Source organism: Artibeus jamaicensis, unplaced genomic scaffold, assembly GCF_021234435.1.
Source record: "Artibeus jamaicensis isolate MK-2021 breed Jamaican fruit bat unplaced genomic scaffold, CSHL_Jam_final scaffold_1283, whole genome shotgun sequence".
NCBI classification, from domain to species: domain Eukaryota; kingdom Metazoa; phylum Chordata; class Mammalia; order Chiroptera; family Phyllostomidae; genus Artibeus; species Artibeus jamaicensis.
In genome coordinates this window covers 5,281,946-5,300,914 of record NW_026522028.1, presented here as the reverse complement: position 1 = coordinate 5,300,914, position 18,969 = coordinate 5,281,946, and the positions used below count along the sequence as shown (strand labels likewise).

Genomic DNA, 18,969 nt, shown 5'->3' with positions numbered 1-18,969 from the left:
TTCCTAAACATATGTATTCTTTCTTTATAAATATATTTATCGACTTTGTGCCACAGGGAATGCAATTCTGGTCTCATGACAGTATTCCCGACAACAGTACGGTGGTAACCAGAGGGGTCGTGGGGGTTGGGGAGAAGATGAAGAGGGTAAAGGGGGTCAGATATATGGCAACACAAAGGGACTAGACTTTGCATGGTGGGCACACGATGGAGTATACAGATGTCATATTATGAAGTTGTACACCTGAAATGTAATGTTATTAACTGATGTCACCCCAGTAAGTTTAAAAATAAAAAGTATTTCAAATATATAATGACATTTCCTAATATCTATAGTGGACTAATACAACTCCAAATTATATTATACACATTGCCTTCTGAGGAAAGGGCAATGTTAATGGCCATAACAATACCATAAACTCACCCAAGCCAAATAATGTAGTTAGCAAAAAGGCCAAAATCTAGCCTCCTACAGCTTGCTTAAGTTTTGCATATTTTCCTTCTCTGGTACTAAACACCACAATGAAAGCACACACACACCTTTATTAAAAACACCTAAATTAATTTCCTAATAGCCAACTTGAAATAATTTTTTGCCCTGTAACTTTTTAATATTTCATATGATACTACTGCAGACTGATGATTCGATCCCTATCTTCTCTCAAACAATATCCCACATGCAGAAGGCCCATGCTGTGAAAGACAGACTGTGAAATAGGGTCCCAAGGGCCCTATTTTTAATGCTTTGAGAAGAAAATCCTGCACTGGAGTTCAGACTAGCATCTCTGTGGAGTCTCTCAAAAGGCCCTGAAGCAAAGTACAACAGCAGATGGTACCTTGACTTTTTCGAGGTGATCCTGAAGAGTGTCGATGAGGAGATCCCCCACAGGCTGCCAGGAGCCCTTGATCACCTCCGCCTGACGCAGTTTGAGATCCAGCTCATCGGCGGCCTCCTGCAGTTCCTGGAGTCTTTCGAGGGCCTCATCGAGTTTTCTCTGCCAGTCCGCAGAGCGCAGGTTCAATTTTTCCCACTCACTGTTGACCTCGTCAGACTGCTTTCGTAGGAGTCGGGTGACATTTTGGGCTTTTTCTTCAGGAGGCAGCTCTAAATTGGTAATATGGCAAGGTTGGAGGTCACATTCTTTTTTTTTCTTTAGCATTTAAAAACATTTTATTTGTTCATTTATTCATTCATATTTAGAGAGAGGGAAAGGGAAGGAGAAACGAGGGAGGAAAGACGGCAATGTGTGAGAGATAAATCGATTAGTTGCCTCTCGCACACCCCCAACTGGGGACCTGACCTGCAACCCAGGAATGTGCCCAGACTGGGAATCGAACCAGTGACCTTTTGGTTTGCAGCTGGCACTCAATTCACTGAACTACAGTAGCCAGGGCCCCTTCTTTCTTTCTTTTCTTTTTTTTTTTAAGACCACTGTTGAAAAGGTCATACGAGAAGAAAGAGACAGTACAGTTTAACAAGAGACCAACCTACAGACACATGGCTCTTTTGCACTTTGGCATAAATTTTTATATAACCCAATACATCCAAAGTCTGTCTTTCTGAGTGAATGTGGGATGTGTTCTACCTTCTCAGAATCAGATAATCCAAGATCCATTGAAGTTATTGAGGAGAAAGAGGTGAGGATGCACACCTCAAGCTCTCCTGGACTTCAGCCAGACTTTGACATTGGAAAATTATTTTGGGTCTTTGCAACAGTAGAATCCCTCCTTACAGATAATCTCATCTGTTTATTATTTTCTGCTTCAATAGCTGATCACTAATCTCTCTTAATGCTTATTTACAAATGTGCAAACCGATTTATGCACGGTGGCTGATAATTCCTGATTCTTTTTCAACACATATATGTGATGTGAATCAATCCTATTTAACCTAGAAAGTATGAGGGTCACCCAGACGCTGGCCGCTGGAATGGATGGGCTGCCCCGTCGCTACTGATCCTTCTGTCAATATGTTATTACAGTTCCACATTCAATTACCTCTGGGCTCCTGGTAGAGCTTCTCTAGTCCTTCCATAGGCTGCTCTGTCAGAAATATTCGTACAGTCTCGAGAGTACTCATGATTACAGGTTCTTTCGTTTTCAATTCCCTCTTGAAGGCCTGTGAAATGAAATGAAAAGAAATGCTTATTTGGCTTGTGACAGTCGTCTTGGAACTAATCCTAGGTACTTAGAGCTTGGTTATGAAATTCCCAGGTCAATTTCTGCATCCTTTATTTATAAACTGATAGTTAGGAAATGAAATAAAGCCTCCATGGATCTTCCTGTTAATCAGGGAACAACTGTGTCTGTAAACTATTCTAGAGAGACTGGGGAAGCTTTCAAGGTATATGAATGCCCTTTCATTAAGAAGGGGGGTGATTTATTTATATAACCTGACTGCCAAACTTAAAATCTAGAGCTCAAGTCACAAGATAGATATTGGAAAGCCCTAACAGGGCCAATACAAACTTACACCTATCCGAAAGAATTAATATCCAGAAGAGAATGCCAAGCCTGGGAGCTCTTTGGGAGAACTTAGGCTGCACTAATATACAACCAGTCCAATTCACAATCACCATTAATTTTGCCAAAGTATCTGACAATGGATAAAACAATATACTAACAGTAAATTGAGGAAAAACCTCAGTACTTAAAAAAATCCCCATTGCGGACTTCCGCCAAGATGGCGGCATAGGTGGAGACGCCGGGCTTCCTCACACAATCAAGTTTAGAGACAGCTAAATAATAGCAACAGAAAACACAGCCAGAATACAGAAAATTGAACTTTTCGGAAGTCTGATAACAACAAATTCTTCAGCCTGACCGGTAAGGGGCGAAACCAGCAGCTGGCGGAGCAGGGTAGCACAGGAAAACTCGGTCAGACGGACTCAGGCGCGCGGAATCCAGGCGCAGGGTTGGACCTGGTGGGCAACTCAGCAACCAATCGCGGGGAAACAGCGAGGGAGCAGGGCTGCGGGTTGACTGTGGTCGTGCATTCGCGTGTGGATAGACAAGCGAGGGAGTGGGTGATTGGACGAGGGCCAGCAGCCCAAGCGGTGGTGGAGGGCGCCGCCATTTCCCCGCTTTAACCCCGCCTCCACATACAGCGTCACAACCCAGCGACCTGGAAGTCCAAGGCTCCGCTCCTCAGACTTAATGTGCGCAAACAGACCAAAAATGGCTCAAGAAGATCTCAAAGCCCTAGAGCCTATAAATCTAAGTGATAAAGAAATAGCAAAACTCTCAGATGCACAGTTTAAAACACTGGTCATCAGGATCCTCACAGAACTGGTTGATTGTACCGACAAATTAGACAAATATATGAAGGCGAAACTAATTGAAATGAATGGAATTGCACAGGAAACCAACAGTGATGAAAAGGAAACTGGGACTCAAATCGATGGAGTGGACTAGAAGAAAGCAAATAATGGCCAAACAGAAAAGAGTCAAGAAGCAAGAATTCAAAGAAATGAGGAGAGTCTTAGGAACCTCCAGGACATCTTTAAATGCTCCAACATCCGAATTATAGGGGTACCAGAAGGGGGGAAAGGCACAGCCACCAGTGGAAAACTTATTTGAACAAATAATAAAGGAGAATTTCCCCAATCTGGCAAAGGAAATAGACTTCCAGGAAATCCAGGAAGCTCAGAGAGTCCCAAAGAAGTTGGACCCAAGAAGAAACACACCAAGGCACATCATAATTATATTAGCCAAGATTAAAATGAAGGAGAGAATCCTAGAAGCAGCAAGAGCTAAGGGGGCAGTCACCTACAAAGGAGTCCCCATCAGACTGTCAGCGGATTTCTCAAAAGAGACCTTACAGGCAAGAAGGGGCTGAAAAGAGGTATTCCAAGTCATGAAATCCAAAGACCTACAACCAAGATTGCTCTATCAAGCAAACCTTTCATTTAGAATGGAAGGACAGATAAAGTGCTTCTCAGATAAGATCAAATTCAAGGAGTTCATCATCACCAAGCCCTTATTATATGAAATGTTAAAGGGACTTATCTAAGAAAAAGAAGTTAAAAAAAACATGAACAGTGAGAGGACATCAAACTCACAGTTATTAACAACCACACCTAAAACAAAAGCAAACTAAAAGGACAGCTAGATCAGGAGTGGAAACATAGAAATGAAGATCTCAAGGAGGGTTAGCAGCAGGGGAGTGGGAGGAGGTGAAGGGGGGAGAAGGTACAGAAAATAAGTAGCATAGACAGTAGATAGAAAATAGATGGGGGGGCAAGAATATGGGAAATATAGAATCTAAAGAACTTGAGACACATGGTCATAAACAAAAGGGGGGGTAATGGTGGGGACGGGGGGGTAGGGTGGAGGGGAATGAAGGGGGGGGAATAGAACAACTGTAACAGCATAATCAATAAAAAATAAATTTAAAAAAATTAAAAATTAAAAAAAATCCCCATTGCATTACTAATTATGACTTCTTTGAGAATGGTTGAAATGTTTTGAGATATACTGGTGGTAGGAATTGTGGGTGCAAGTTTCTACCAATGGGTAGACTTAGAACAGTTTTCTTGAGGTCAGCTAGGCTAGTTATCAACTTTCATCTCCAATAGGTAATCTGCCTTGTTATTATAGGTGGTTAAAAGAAAATCAAAATGCATAGTTTCCTTCTTCAAGAAGTTTCTGGACCAAAAGAAGGGCGAAAACTCACACACTAGAAGAAAGAGTGAAAACAATCAAATTCATATGCAATTGAGTGCTAAGGGTTGTGCGATATCATGTGGGGCTAGGATATACTAACAGACACCCTGAGACCATCAAAGATAGTTATTGACCCAGACTTGGCAATATCAGAAATAAAGGTGTTAATGAAAGTAGGAAGTATCACATGAATGCTAATAGGTCAGCGTAAAAACTGCAGTAATAATAATTGCCCTGATGTAAGGCTTCATTATTCATGTCTTGTAAAAGTTCTATCCTATTTTAGTAGTGTTGCCTACTGAACTGAAGCTCTCTTCTGTTACTAGGAGAAAAATGAGCAGCTCCTTTAAAGAAGTAAACTGCAAATATGTTATAGGAGTTCTCCAGGACTGTGTCATATAACACATTTACAAATAAAATTCTACTGGTGTTCACCATTGAAAGGAATTCTCACTCTGATTCTTTGCAAAATGATTCATCTTCCTTAGTTATTTACAATTTAGTAGAGAGACTAAAGGTGTCTGATCCAAAATAATGAAATTCTATAAGTGGAATATTAGGATTCAGCCTGTGGACGGGGATGTCATTTCTATATAGCGGGGTATTCTTACACCCTTGGAATCATACAGAGTAGCTGGGTCATTTACTCTGCTGACAGGTAAGTCTGATTCTCCCTCTAATGTTTCATTTGAAATCTGGGTGTATGTGTGTGTGTGTGGGGGTATGTAAACAGTTCTTGTAGTCCTGAATTTTCTCACATATATAATTCCCCCAACTCCAAGAAAATTATGCAACGGATAGTGACATGACTAACTATAAAATTAGGAATGGCTCCTTTTATTGAACCACTGTGTCAGTGGTTGTACAAGAGGGTAGAAATACTAAGTTGAATGTAAAATAGCCCCTCCCATTTAAGGATGTATGGTATTTATATGATGGAACAGTCAAACCCATAGTGATTTCAAGATAATGTGGGACGTGCTATAGGCTTGCACTGTAGAGGAAAGGATATTGGGCAAAGCCTTCCAGAGAAGATAATATTCACAAAGAACTCTAAAGCATTGACGTGAGCTAGCCAGGGAAGAGCAGGTCAGAGGAAGAGAAAAAAAAAAGAAAAAAAATGCAGGTATGAAGACAGAGGAGATATATATGTCTCCTCAAGTCTATCTATCTCAAGTAGGCCAGTGTTTCTAGAACATAAAGTATAAGGACAGGACATGTCTAGAGATGAAGGAGGGTACTGTCATCTCATGCTACATTAGACCTTTAAAGCCAGAATTTGAAGCTCAAGCTATGACCCTATACGTCCTGCTAAGGAGCCTAGGTGCTGTGTTATAGGTAATCAGGAACCTTTGAGAGGATTTAAGCAAAGGAGTGGCATGAGAATGTGTATGTTTCAGATACATTTCCCTGATATTAATATAGAGTATGTATTTGAGAAAGGCAGAAAGGAAATCAGATAGAGCAGTTAGGAGACAATGGCAGGAATTCAGTGAGAGATTATGAAGCTCTGACTGAGGGCAATGATACCAGGAAGAAAAAGACAGAGAGAGAGCAGGGAAACATTTAGAAAGTAGAGATGTGAGTAAGAATTTGGTGCCTATGAAGATACTGGAGATAACAGAGCGGAAGGAGAAAGGATGACTCCTAGTTTCTAGGTTGATTAGAGTGCTGAGTGCAGTGAAATGAAAGGTGGGAAAATAAACTCTCCTGGATTTGGCAGGACACCCATAAAAACTTCCAGCCTCCTGAGAACCTTCTCAGACCCTGGGAATTAGATCTGTCCATTTCTAGTTAATTTCTCTGATGCAAGAGGACCAAATGATCATTGCCCAGAGTAGGTTCCCAGGTTGAGTTCCAAATTGTCAGAAAGACTGGAATGGTTACCCCTCCAGGAATGTATTTTTTTAAATTATTTATTTATTTTTAGAGGGGGGAGGGAGGGGGAAAGAAAGGGAGAGAAACATCAGTGTGTGGTTGCCTACTGGGGACCTGGCCCACAACCCAGGCATGTGCCCTGACTGGGAATCAAACCAGTGACCCTTTGGTTAGCAGGTCAGGACTCAATCCAGTGAACTACACCAGCTAGGATTCTAGGAATATATTAAAAAAAATGTCCAGACCTTGGAGATATTTCTAGGTTGTAAGACCTGAAGATACATGGGGCTAACTGGCTCCTGGAGAAGTTGAAATTAGGGGGGAGAGAAGAGATTTAAGAGTCAGTCCCTAAGCTAATATCCATCGAGTGCCTACCATTATGCATATAGGCAAGAATGAAAATTACGTAAGTAGGTAAAATTGCTCAGTCAGTAGAATGCGCTGAAGAGAAAATGCTGCAGAATATCAAAACTTAACAGGCAGATGGTGGAATTGGATCTCATGAAAGGCCCCAAAAGGAATGGATAGTTTGAAAGATTGGGGGAAATGAGGAGCATAGAGCTATTGAAGAGAGAGTGAGAGTTTGAATGGAAAAAGGGAACCAAGCATGTCCGCTCATGGCACACAGAGGTAAAGGAACATCAGCACTGGAAAGTGTACGTGGGACTCGGGAAGAGCAATTTCAGTGGAAGGCAGTAGCCTCAGAAGTAGGCTTAGCTGGGCAGTGAGTGGGAAAAGAAGGAGTAGTTATTTCAAATAAAAACTATTTTTGTGATATCTGTTTTTTTTGAAAATGCAAAGAGAAAGGTGGGGCAGGAAGAGGATCACAAGGTAAAGGGAAGATATTCTTTTAAGGGTAGAAATGGTTTTGACATAGATCGAAAGATAGAAGCTAGGAGGTGGGCACTTAACAGTCCTGCTCTGCCAGGACGTTGTGTGGGACTTCGAATGATGAAACCAGGACAGTGTCGGGCAGACCAGGACACCTGGTCACCACAGCAGAGAGGGATACATTAAAGACATAGACGGGAGAAAGTGGGAATAATTGTTGGAGCAAGGTCTGTAAAATGAGGAAATGGATCTTAAAGGTCCTGTCAAACTGGGTAAAAAAACAAAACAAAGCAATCCCAGCACACTGTCTGGTGACGCATTTCCATTGTTAAAACTGAACAGTGAATAATTCCAGGATAAGGACTGTCCGTCCATTGTGAGAGACCACTTGTTTGCCCCTCAGGCTGTTGCCAAGGGCTTAGCTCTACCACAGCTGCAGTTCATTTCTTAAAGATGAGTCATTGAGGATTAAAATGCGTCTATGGAAAAGACAAAGGAAGTTCTGTCCTTACAAAGACATAAGTACCATTATTTTCGCATCGTTGTCTGAAATTAAGAGAAGAAAGTAGATGGAAGAGAAGGTTAAGGGACTACATATTCAGAATTTGGGAAGATCTAGATAAAATACAACAAGGGCTAGAAACTGCTCCCTGCAAAAGGGAGAAACAGGTCATTGAAGAAAAGGAGAGGAGACAGAAAATGGTAATGCTTCTTCTTGTGGGGACAAAACTATAAATCTGTCATTTTAAATAAATCGCATAAACAATCCTCTTCCATTTGCTTATGTAACACATTTTGAGCCCTTCCTATGTACTGGACACTGTTCTAGGCCATGGGCATCCGTGGGCCTTACAGCATCAAGTTGCAAAGAGACAGCCTTCTGCAGGCAAAACAACAATGGCCAAAATAAATATATTACATAAATATGTAAATAAGTAAACAGCAACAAAAATCAACCAAACCATGAAGATTCTGCCTTAAAATTACGGAAAGTCAGTTTTCCAATATCTCACCAACTTACCATAAACTGCCTGTTTTAACAGGAAGTTCACTGCATTTTAAAAGGAAGGAAATGGAGACATTTTAAAACAAAGCCAAGAACATTCAATGTCAAGAGCCTTGACTCCTTGATAATAAATGTCTTGTCTTTCAAAGAAAGCCTGCCTATCTGAATGACATTTGGGAAAATGACACTCATATACAATACTGATTTTTGTCTCATAGGTTATGATTAGTGTTTTAAATCAGAGAAGTTGGTTTATTTATCTGCTGATGTAAACAAGGTATCATACACAGAGCCCTTCTCCCATACACATACAAAATGCATCCTTACTCTATTTAGATGTCAATATTCAAACATTATTTACTTCTTGAATCTTTTGAACAGGTACAATTATTTTAAAACCCATCCCCTTCCTCTTTATGAGACAGCCTGGGTCTGAAACAGTGATGTGGAAGAATCACAGGTAACCACACTAAAGACTTAGGCCACCTTTGTGAAAAGAAGATAATATGTTGCCATACAACTGAGAAAAAATTAGGCATACTAAACTGCTATTTTTCCTTCAGCTTTTTAAGGTCCACAACATAAATTTATACAAATCATATACTAGAAAATTACACTAGTGGTAAATGCCAAGGCAAGGTAAATCCATTGATTTTGAAGGTTAAATTATCTGATGGATAGTTTTTATATATGAAAAAGACAAACCAACTGGTTGACTTGACTGCTGGTTGATGAACTCATGAAAAGATATTCATTTTCAATCTATTATATATAAGGTAGGGGAAATGTAAGGATCTATTTTTGTACTGAAGAAGGCAACAGTTTGGGTGAGTATGTACATTTGTATAAAAATATACTTGCATATCAGGAATGATTTACCAATGCAAAGTGAAGTGCATATGCATTAGGATTTATCTAAGGCCATCAGTTCATTTGTCACTTAGGACAGAAATCTTTACATTCTTAAGCCAAACGGAAAGTGAGTGATAGCAAAACATAAAAGTTCCCTGGATTGTAATAATTTGGAAGCCGTGAAGGTGGAACATCCCAATGACCATGAAAGTGAATCAGAAACTTTAAAAACCTGGAAGCAATAGAGAAGAATCAAGTCACTGAATATTTGAGATATTTTTCTGTCCCTTCTTCTTGTCGGAAAAAGAGATGAAGTGAATATTACCACACATAGCTAATAACACCACAAACAGGAGTCACCTGAGCCACATGTACAGGGATAGGGGTAAGATGCTTCTTTGCTTGATGTATTTTGCAGACGAGACAAGCAGATGAGACCTCAGAGCACGGATATTGACATCATAGAAAGCAGAGCCACACTGCTCTCCCCCCACGGATAGTGAATCCTATTACTAGGGATGTAAGCGAAAGCCCTTGCTTTCCCAATGATGTCGTTCAAGGATGTACAGTTCCCATGGAGCTGAATTTTACGTGTCTTCCCCTTAGAGTGGCAAGGCTAGATTTCTGTTATTCGGACTGAAATCTGATGGAATGACCATGCGCTATTTCCATACCAGTCAGCAGAACTTGACTGAGCCATCCTGGGAGGTAGACTGAAGCAGTGAAAACAGCAAATGCTACCACGAGTGACGGAAGACCGAAAGTTCAAGTCCGGGCTGGGCCACAACTTGGTTGTGTGAGCTAGGACAGGTCACAGAGTCTCCCTGAGCCCTGATGTCCTCATTTGTAAAATGTGGGGATTTGTTAAATGCTGTACCGAAATTCAGAAATCCTGTCAAAATAGTCTCTGATCAACACATTTAGATCAGTTGGGTAGCCACAGGCCTGTGACAGGGTAGCAATTTGAGACTGTCCTAACCATCTTTACAGATGATAAAAAATTATAGCCATGGTTTGGCCTGTAGTACACACTCAGTTCATATTGTTAAATAAATAACAGAATGTCCAATTGGAAAACCAGAGTGTGGTATATGGTGGCCGGGTTGGTTCACATACATAACATGCTTATGGAGGTAAGCTTGGCCTCATGAATAATTCGAGAAAAAAATGAATGCTATCAATGGGCAGAATGGGAATATTTTGTTCTGGGCCTATTCTTATGTTACAGATCCAGAGGCTGAGTGTGACCGTGGAGTGACTGGGTGAACTTTCCTCCAGAGGGGACCTTATTAGTTCTGCCTCCCTAATCCCAGCCATGTCTTCTCTAGAGAAGATGTTCATGTCCAAACATTCAGAAGTTTCATAGTTTGAACAGCCAGCAGCAGCTTTTCATCTAGTCTGCAGCATTAGCTAGATGAGAGAATGCTAGACTGATGCAAAAATTTGAAGTGATCCAATATAATGGAAAAAATACACAAAAAATGAACTATTCAAAAATAAATGAATAAAGTGATCCTACAGTGCCATTCATTCAACAAATGGTTGCCGAATGAGCATAGGACAAGGACACTGAACAATCTGATCACCATTTAATAGTGTTGTCATCCTATATTCTCACTCCAGTTTTCATAATATATCTCCTTGTCTGTATGCCTCCTGGATTGCTTTTACTTCTTAGAAAGTTGCTGAGTACATCCACCCTAACGAACTTGCTTATTTAAAGAGCTACCACATTTACTGATTTCAAACCCGGCAGACATATTTTATTTACTAAATGATGATTTAGAGACAATCGGTGCCTAATTAATTAGGAACCAAAATCTGGGAAAAGGGCAAGATCCAGAAATGTAGTGAACCCGAGTAGCAGGAATTGGGCCTGTAAGAATCTGAGGTCAATTCATAGGCATTGAGGGTAGAAAGAATTTTGAAGGAAGCAGCACCAAAAACCCAGAAAGACAAAGGATTCCCTTCAGATTCATTTGAGAAAGCTGGTATTACAGGTGTTATGGAAATGGGGCATATGGGCTATAAAGGAAAGGTTATACTCATCTTTCTTTTGTTATTGTGCTAAGAACATTTAACATGAGGGTTAAGTACACAATACGGTACAAGTGGCAAACACAAGGCCCGTGGGCCGAATCCAGCCCTCCACCTCATTTTATCCAGCCTGGCACCTTGTTTCTACCCGGCAGTGGCACTGAGCTCCTTGCCCCTAGTTAAGGAGCAGTTACATGTATACAGTCCTAAAGTTACATTCAGCTGTTTGAAGGCAACTGCAAGGCTGATGTGGTCCCCAGTGAAAATGAGTTTGACACCCCTGCAATAGGGTATTAACTACAGATACTGCATTGTATAGCAGGGCCCCAGAACTTACTCTTCTTGCATAACCGAAACTCCATACTTGTGGAACCATCACCTTTTTACTCCTGCTTCTCTCAGTTTGACTACATAATCATTTCTCTCATTTTCATGCACCCACATCTGAATGAAAGTGATGATAAGGGATTGTAGTATCAGATACATCTAGCCATTGTTTCAGGTAGTCAACAACAGGAACGACATTTCTAAATGAGATCACATCAATTTGAAGCAAAGATGCAAGATCAATGGACTTATTTCAAGCCTGAAATTATTGTTTTTAAAAATCTATTTGACTTAGGGAGGTAGAAGGTGGGGCTGGGGATGTGGGGGGAGGGAGAAAAAGCAAGAACAACTGTAGCTGCATAAACAATAACCTGCCCCCCCCCAAATCAATAAATAAAGACCCAAAACACTAAAAAAAAAATCCATCCTATTTAGTGAAAAAAATTTTTTTGAAGGTTTACAGGGGAAATGTGTTTGTTTACCAAACTTCTCACTGAGATTTATTTTTTGGAACTCTTTCGAACTAAAAGTCGTATTCCCTGAGATCAAGGGCCTGGGCTAGCATCGAGTGCAGCCTCCTTGCAGATCTGTGATTCTCGGAAGGACGGTTTAGTGCTCACACAGCATCTTGAACAACTGTCTGACTTTCAGTCCTAAGGATGGGCTGGTTCCAATAACCACTGGAGAGGTCGCTTCCTACTGACAATAATAATGTGGAGTCCTGAGCTGACCTTGAGAAATTACTGGTGAACACTCAATCTGTTTCCCATGGTCATTTAGAGAATCCAGTTTGAGGTCATTGAGCCTAAACGCTAAATTTTGGAAAGTCCTTCTGAAGCAATAGTACAGATACATGAATTATTAGGAAACTCTGTGACAAATTAATTCCTATCCATTCTCAAGAGGCTCAGCCAAAATTTGAGTTTGTCAATTGTAAATGGTGAGTAATTTCTGAATCATACCATTTGTCTCTATCAACATAATCCAAAAACAGAATGCTCCTTTTATTCCATGTCCATACCCTCTTCCACAACCATTTCAAAATCTTCTCTATCTCCATAAATGGCATTATCATTTCCCCATTTGTTCAAACCACAGACTTCAGAGTCATCCTCGACTCTATGCTTCCTCTCGCATTCCGCATCCCATCAATCTAAAGGTCTATCGGCCCTACCTTCAAAATAGATCTTGGATCAACTAATTTTTCACCACATCTGTCATTTCCACTCTACTTCAAGTCATCGTTACCCCTTTCCCAGATGGCATCAACACCTCCCTAACTTTCTCCCTGCTTTCACTTTTGCTCCCCTACCATCAATTCTCCATGGACCAGGCAGAGTCAACTTCTGAACACATAAATCAGATCGCATCATCCCTGCTTATAGCATGTCTGTGACATCCTATTACGCACAGGATAAAATCCACCTTCAAACTACTGCAGACAAGACAATTCATTATTTGGCCTTCGCCTTTCTCTACAACCTGCCACGAGGCCATCGTGCTGTTCCTTGAACACCCCAAACCAGCTGTTATATCTGGGCTTTGGCATTTGCTGCTCCTTCTTCTTCCAAAGCTCTTCACTCCAGGCTTTGCTTGGCTCATCCGCTCACACAGGTCTCTACTCAAATAAGAACTTCCTCAGACATGCCACTGTCTCTCAGTCTTTAACTCTCCATGCTTTATTTTCCCTTCAGAGCAATGAACTGAATGCAATGATTTTTACATATGAATTCATTGGTTTACTGTGCATTTCCCTCACTATAACTTGCAGGTCCATGGGGCATACTTTCATTTTGTTCACTACTGTATCTTCAGCCCTTGGTGTAGAGTAGACAATCAATAAACAATTACTAAAAGAGTCGATAAATTCTAGGAGTCCTAATTATGCTAGTGTTCCCTAAAATATTTTCTTTAGGAATGTGAATATGCATAAAAATGCTTCATAAAGTTAAAACACCATGCAAATATTACTGTTAAGAGTATATGTCAGGATACAAAAATATTTTCACGTGGGTAGAATGAGGACTTGGGTAGAGAAATCAATTTGTAAATTATTCATATTTTATCTGATAGCCATTAAAGAGGAGCGGCGAATCCTAGATGACTCTGCTCGAAAGTTCTGATGAAATCGCCCATTTTCAGAAGACTTCCTCAAATGCCTCAAAATGTAATTCTAAAAATAATTTAAAATGTTTTCCATTCCTACAAATGACTTTCCCACAAATGAGTGCATAAACTATCAAACTTATACAGCAGTGGCTTCCTCCATTAGTGACGAAGATGAGATGAAAAAGATATGTTTCCTCCAGTAGAGCCGGGCAGAGTTTTCAGAGTGGGCACAGCTGGGTAACTGAGAGTGAGCTTTGCAGGGAAACCAAACTCATTTAGAAACCTCAAGAGGCCAGGCCATCAAGTATTGGGATGAGTCACTGCATGGTAACCTTGGTTGTTGCTGGTTTTCAGAGGTGATAGCGAATGATTCATTATTTTCACACAGAGCTGCCTTGAATGTTAACATTCACAAATGGTACCCCAACATATTTTCGGTTTCTGTATTAAGAAAACACAGGGAACTCATCAAGCTAACATATGTACTAAAATGTACCCAAAGGAAGTAGGTCAGCACTGCTAATCGCATTAGCTTAAATAAATGTATAATCTGCATCGTGGTTTCAGGATAATTTTATTGAATATCTGAACCTCTCCCTTACTTTGTGGTGACTCCTGAGGAAATTGAATATGCATAATATATGACCTGACAAATGAACAAGTAAACTACTTTATTCAAGCCTTTTCATTTGTCAACAGCATGCATGCAACAATAGCTTTCTGTCCACTGGTTTAATAATGTATGTATTGATTACTTCCATCTAAATCTTAACCAGAAAATCTGAGGAAGCTTCGAAGGTGTCCTTAGTGGTCTCCAGGGAAGGACTTATAGAGATGTTTTAACTGAAAGATGAAAACCCCATGAGAAAGAACTTCATTAGGAAGAATGGAAACAAAAGATTGTTATCTACAGTGTCCCTATAACCAAGACCTGGTCTGTACTTGAACTTGGGGTAGGGTGAAGGGAACAAAATAAGCTCACAGTTTATTGCAGTTCTCTGTAGAAATTCCCCACTATGATTTGGTCCTTTAAAACTCTCTCTAGGTTAATCACAGAAATAGACAAGTAATAAATATCACTTTAGTGACTGCTCAAGTAAAACAAAGGAAGTCAGTTTAAAAACTATATCTGGACCAGAATAATACACACTAATTGAAAACGAGTCAGTCTAGTGAGGCAAATAATGAGGAACTGGAAAAGTCAGGATAATGTTTTCAAAAGATATAAAAATTGGTTGGTTTAGATGTGTTAAGGCACATTTGAGCTTTAATTATTGGTAACACTTCACTGCGCATGGAACATTATTTTCTCGATCAGTCTGGAGAGCCGTCTTGGTCGTAGCTGACACGCTGTCCAGCTGGTTTGGGGAACCTGTGTCCACTTCCATGAGTATAAAAATGGCTTTGGGGAGTGACGCTGCGGTCCCCAAGTACCTGGGTGAACTGTCTTGGAATTTGAGCTACAGGGAAACCATGTACTTGAGACTGACTCTCTGTGAGACATATGACATTTTGCTGCACACTTTTATCATTACTCGACAATGATATACAAAGAAAATGTGCATTACCCGATTGATAAACATCCTGATTTATTGAAAAGTGAGAAAATATTTGAGGAGTTTCAACTTTTGACATTTTAATAGAACTTGTTTCCTATAAAAAAGCAACAACTAAGGCCAATAATAATTTGCATTAAGTAGTTACCAGGTGATTTTAAAAAAAGTGTCACACCAAATAAATACCTGGGGAATAAGTTTATAATAACAAGCGACTCATCTAAATAACAAGCTTTGTATACGAACAATATTTGAATCCAGAAACCCATAAAGAGCAAGATACTTTAAAATCCTGGAAACATGGCAAAGTAAAATGAAACTCTGCAAATACAAAACCTATCAAAGATGAGATTTCTTAAAAAACATTTTATTTATTTATTTTTTTAGACAGAGGGGAAGGGAGAGAGAAAGAGCAGGAGAGAAACATCAGTGCGTGGTTGCCTCTCGTGTGCCCCACACTGGGGACCTGGCCTGTAACCCAGGCCTGTGCCCTGACGGGGAATCGAACCAGCGACCCTTTGGTTTGCAGGTTGGCACTCAATCCACTGAGCCTCAAGAGCGGCTCAATCTTGAGCCTCAATCCAGTGGCTCAAGAGATCCTGACAGAGTTTTATATGAATTGTGTTTCCTTTCTCTCTTCCTAAGCGATTTCAGAACATCCCAGAGAGAGACCTAGCTTCAAAGGTTTTCTTTTGTTCGTTTTGCTCACAGGCAATAAGACCATTACTAAACAGCCATTCCACTGCAACTATAAAGCGTTACTGCATAAATATGACAACACTCATGAGTAAACAGGGTCCTACATTATTCTCTCATCAGCAATTAGCAGTGATGATGTGCTTTGTGGGAGGAGAATGTTTTGTGCCATGTATTTTTCTTAGGAATACAAAGAAAACCTCGTGAAAAGACTGGGCCAGACCACAAGCAAAAACAGTGGGCATCAGTGTAGCTCTACACGCTCTGAATGGATGCTTAGCTGGGAATAAATAGAAAAGTCCTACAAATGAGGAGGGAACATTGCTCTCTATTCCTTTTTCTCTTGCTCTTGCCCCAGCAGACTAGAGAAGAATGAACAAAATTGAGATTAGTGCAGTGGTTTTCTCCTCCTTCCTCCCTCCTTGTCTTCTTTCCTTAATTCCTTTGTTCCTTTCTCTGGTCAACATGCACCATGTACTAGACGCTTCATAAGGTGCTGGGTATAAAAAAATGACAATTCTCTCCTCCAAACAAAGCTTCTTGGAGCACATGATTGTGTGAAGGTGGGTGATACTAATGAAACCGTCCCAGAGAGCCATGATGACAAAGAACATGCAGTTCTAGAAGGAAAAGTTGATGGTATTCTGGGAGCTTATGAAGGGAGATCAGGTGAAACGTGGGCATCAGGACAAAGCTTGGTCGATGTCTAAGCCAAGATGTATAGGGTTACTAGACCCTAGCCAGGACACTCTGGAGAGGGAGGTGTGGGCGAGAAAGGGTTCTGGACAGAGGAACAGTATGTTCAGAGCCAGGCATGAGAGGAGCACAGAGAACTGGGTATACCAAACAGAGCAGTATGGCCAGTGTCCAGAAAGCAAAAGAAAGCGCAGTAACAAAAGAGAAGGTTGGGGCCAGACTCGCCAGATGAGGCTTTGTGGTCCTTGGTGAAGATCTTGGGCTTTTACTAAGGGCGTTGAGAAGCCACTGAAGAGTGTTCAGATGACACTGACATAATTCAACTTATGTTTTTACATGCATTGCTCTGACTGAAATGTAGGGTGGCAAACAGTAGATGGAGAACCCTGGTCAGTGTGGCTCAGTGGGTTGGAGCATTGTCCCGTACACCGGGAAGTCATGGGTTTGAGCCCCAGTCAGGGCACATACCCAGGTTGTAGGTTTGATCTCCAGTTGTAGAGCCTATGAGAGGCAACCAATCAATGTTTCCCTCTCCCTTTCTCTCTCTCTCAAAGCAAGGGAAAAAAAACTAAAAAAAAAAAAAAGAATAGATGCAGAAAGGCTGTCTTATAATGATGGTGATGACCGCAGTAGACAGAGTCAAGAAAGATTTTGGAGGTACATTGACCCAGTGATGTGTTATGGGCCCATCATCCTGAAAAGGCACTACCCTGCATTGCTCTGTTTTTTTTGGATAGAAGAAAGTATTTAACTAGATTCTCTAAGCTTTAGGGTTTGGGAAATTGCAGCAACCAAAGGATAATGGAGCAAAGATTTTCAGCGTCTTGGGAAAAAGTTATTAAAATGTTTGATGATTGAATGTAAGTTGGACTTGAAGGGAGGTGAAGCTAGATGGGCGGTGAAACTAATGGGTAGAACACAGAGTCACCAGCAGGCTGGAAGTTGTCATAAGTCAAAGGAAGATAACTGGTGGGGTATCTGAACAGGCACACCAGCCAAGTAGGGATTCATTTACTTCAGTCTGGTGCGTACTCACTCTAGCATCACCATCTCCCAAAAGCATGTTACTTGGTCATGAGATGCTTGAGTAAGAGGACAGAGAATAATAAGTACTAACATTTTGCCACTGCTGGCGAGCAACCAAAGCCAATGGCCAGGGACAGAGAGGAAGCATTTATAACCAAATGCTGCTAGAAGGGGCCGGGGAAATGATTTGGACCATATTCTGTACCCTGAAGCTGAAGAACAAAGTGACAATCAGAAGCTTACTTCTGGGAGATTAAGACTAGGAACTCAGTATCCTGATGCCTAGTGTATTTGTCCAATGATTCCTCTTCTTTGGTTTCTGGAACTAGAATAAGATTAGTCCTTTTGCAGGAATTCTGTCTCCTTTTATTACACCACATGATGCATTCTATTTAAAATGCCCATCCTTCTCAATGAGTGCTCTGCTACATACACACCAGAGTGTTTCAACTATTTATTCAAAGTTAGAATGTGCAAAAACAAATCACTATTGCATTCCACTCCCCCACAAAAGCCAATGTAATATTCTGAATTGTATGAAAGGGGATGGTTAGAAGACACACTGGCAATTTCCCTGGTAATTTTTTTTTTTTTTTGCAAAAGCTCTGGGGTCGTCCCTCATCTTCTCTTCCCCTTTTATAATCTCCTGTGCTCTTTTCTCTGGAATAATACAAACCCTTGACCTTTCTCCAATACGCCACCCTTGCCTGTGACTCCATAGAGCTTTTTCCTTTAAGTGCTGAACATACAAAAGCAGGACTGTCTTATGGAGCTTTTCTTGTTTGGTAGTAATTTTCTTGGTTTGCTACTCATTTCTGTTCCTACACCTCTTATTCTCATTTCAGAACCACTTATCCGGACCCGCTGTATGCCAGCCATTTTGCTAGTTATTAAGATCTTGGAAGTGAGCAAGACAAAATCTATCTCCTTCCCTGCTCAGAGCCTGCTGGAGAAGATGGAAATGGAATGAAAATGCCAAACAGCAAAAGTTGATCACTGATGGATCACGCCTGTGAACAACTTGGTATCCTGAGGCTGGTAAAGTAAAAAGATTTATGATGCCAATTCTACATGAATAGCATACTGGGTACCCAAGGAGTGGATGAGTGATCCTTTTTTTTTTTCCTGCATGGATGTATGTCAGCTAATAAATGAATAAGAAATGATAGAAATAGGCAATCATCACATTGCAACTTCTCTTAGCCATTGATCATTAACGGCTGCCCAGGTCACACTCAAAAAACAGAAAATAAGACATTATGCAAAATAAATAAATAAATAAAGGAAGGAG

The 18,969-nt window shown here is 40.6% G+C and overlaps 1 protein-coding gene across 4 annotated transcripts in view; it reads right to left on the bottom strand.

Annotated features, from left to right (window-relative positions):
* The window catches only part of DMD (dystrophin), a 1,990,869-nt gene that overhangs the window by 333,381 nt on the left and 1,638,519 nt on the right, over nt 1-18,969 (bottom strand). For all 4 annotated transcript variants that reach the window (XM_053655812.1, XM_037127036.2, XM_053655810.1 and 1 more), the window contains 2 exons: nt 1,998-2,118; nt 836-1,104 (listed from right to left, as the gene is read on the bottom strand). In XM_053655812.1, the coding sequence (XP_053511787.1) occupies nt 836-1,104; nt 1,998-2,118 (390 nt within the window). The remainder of the gene's footprint in view (nt 1-835; nt 1,105-1,997; nt 2,119-18,969) is intronic.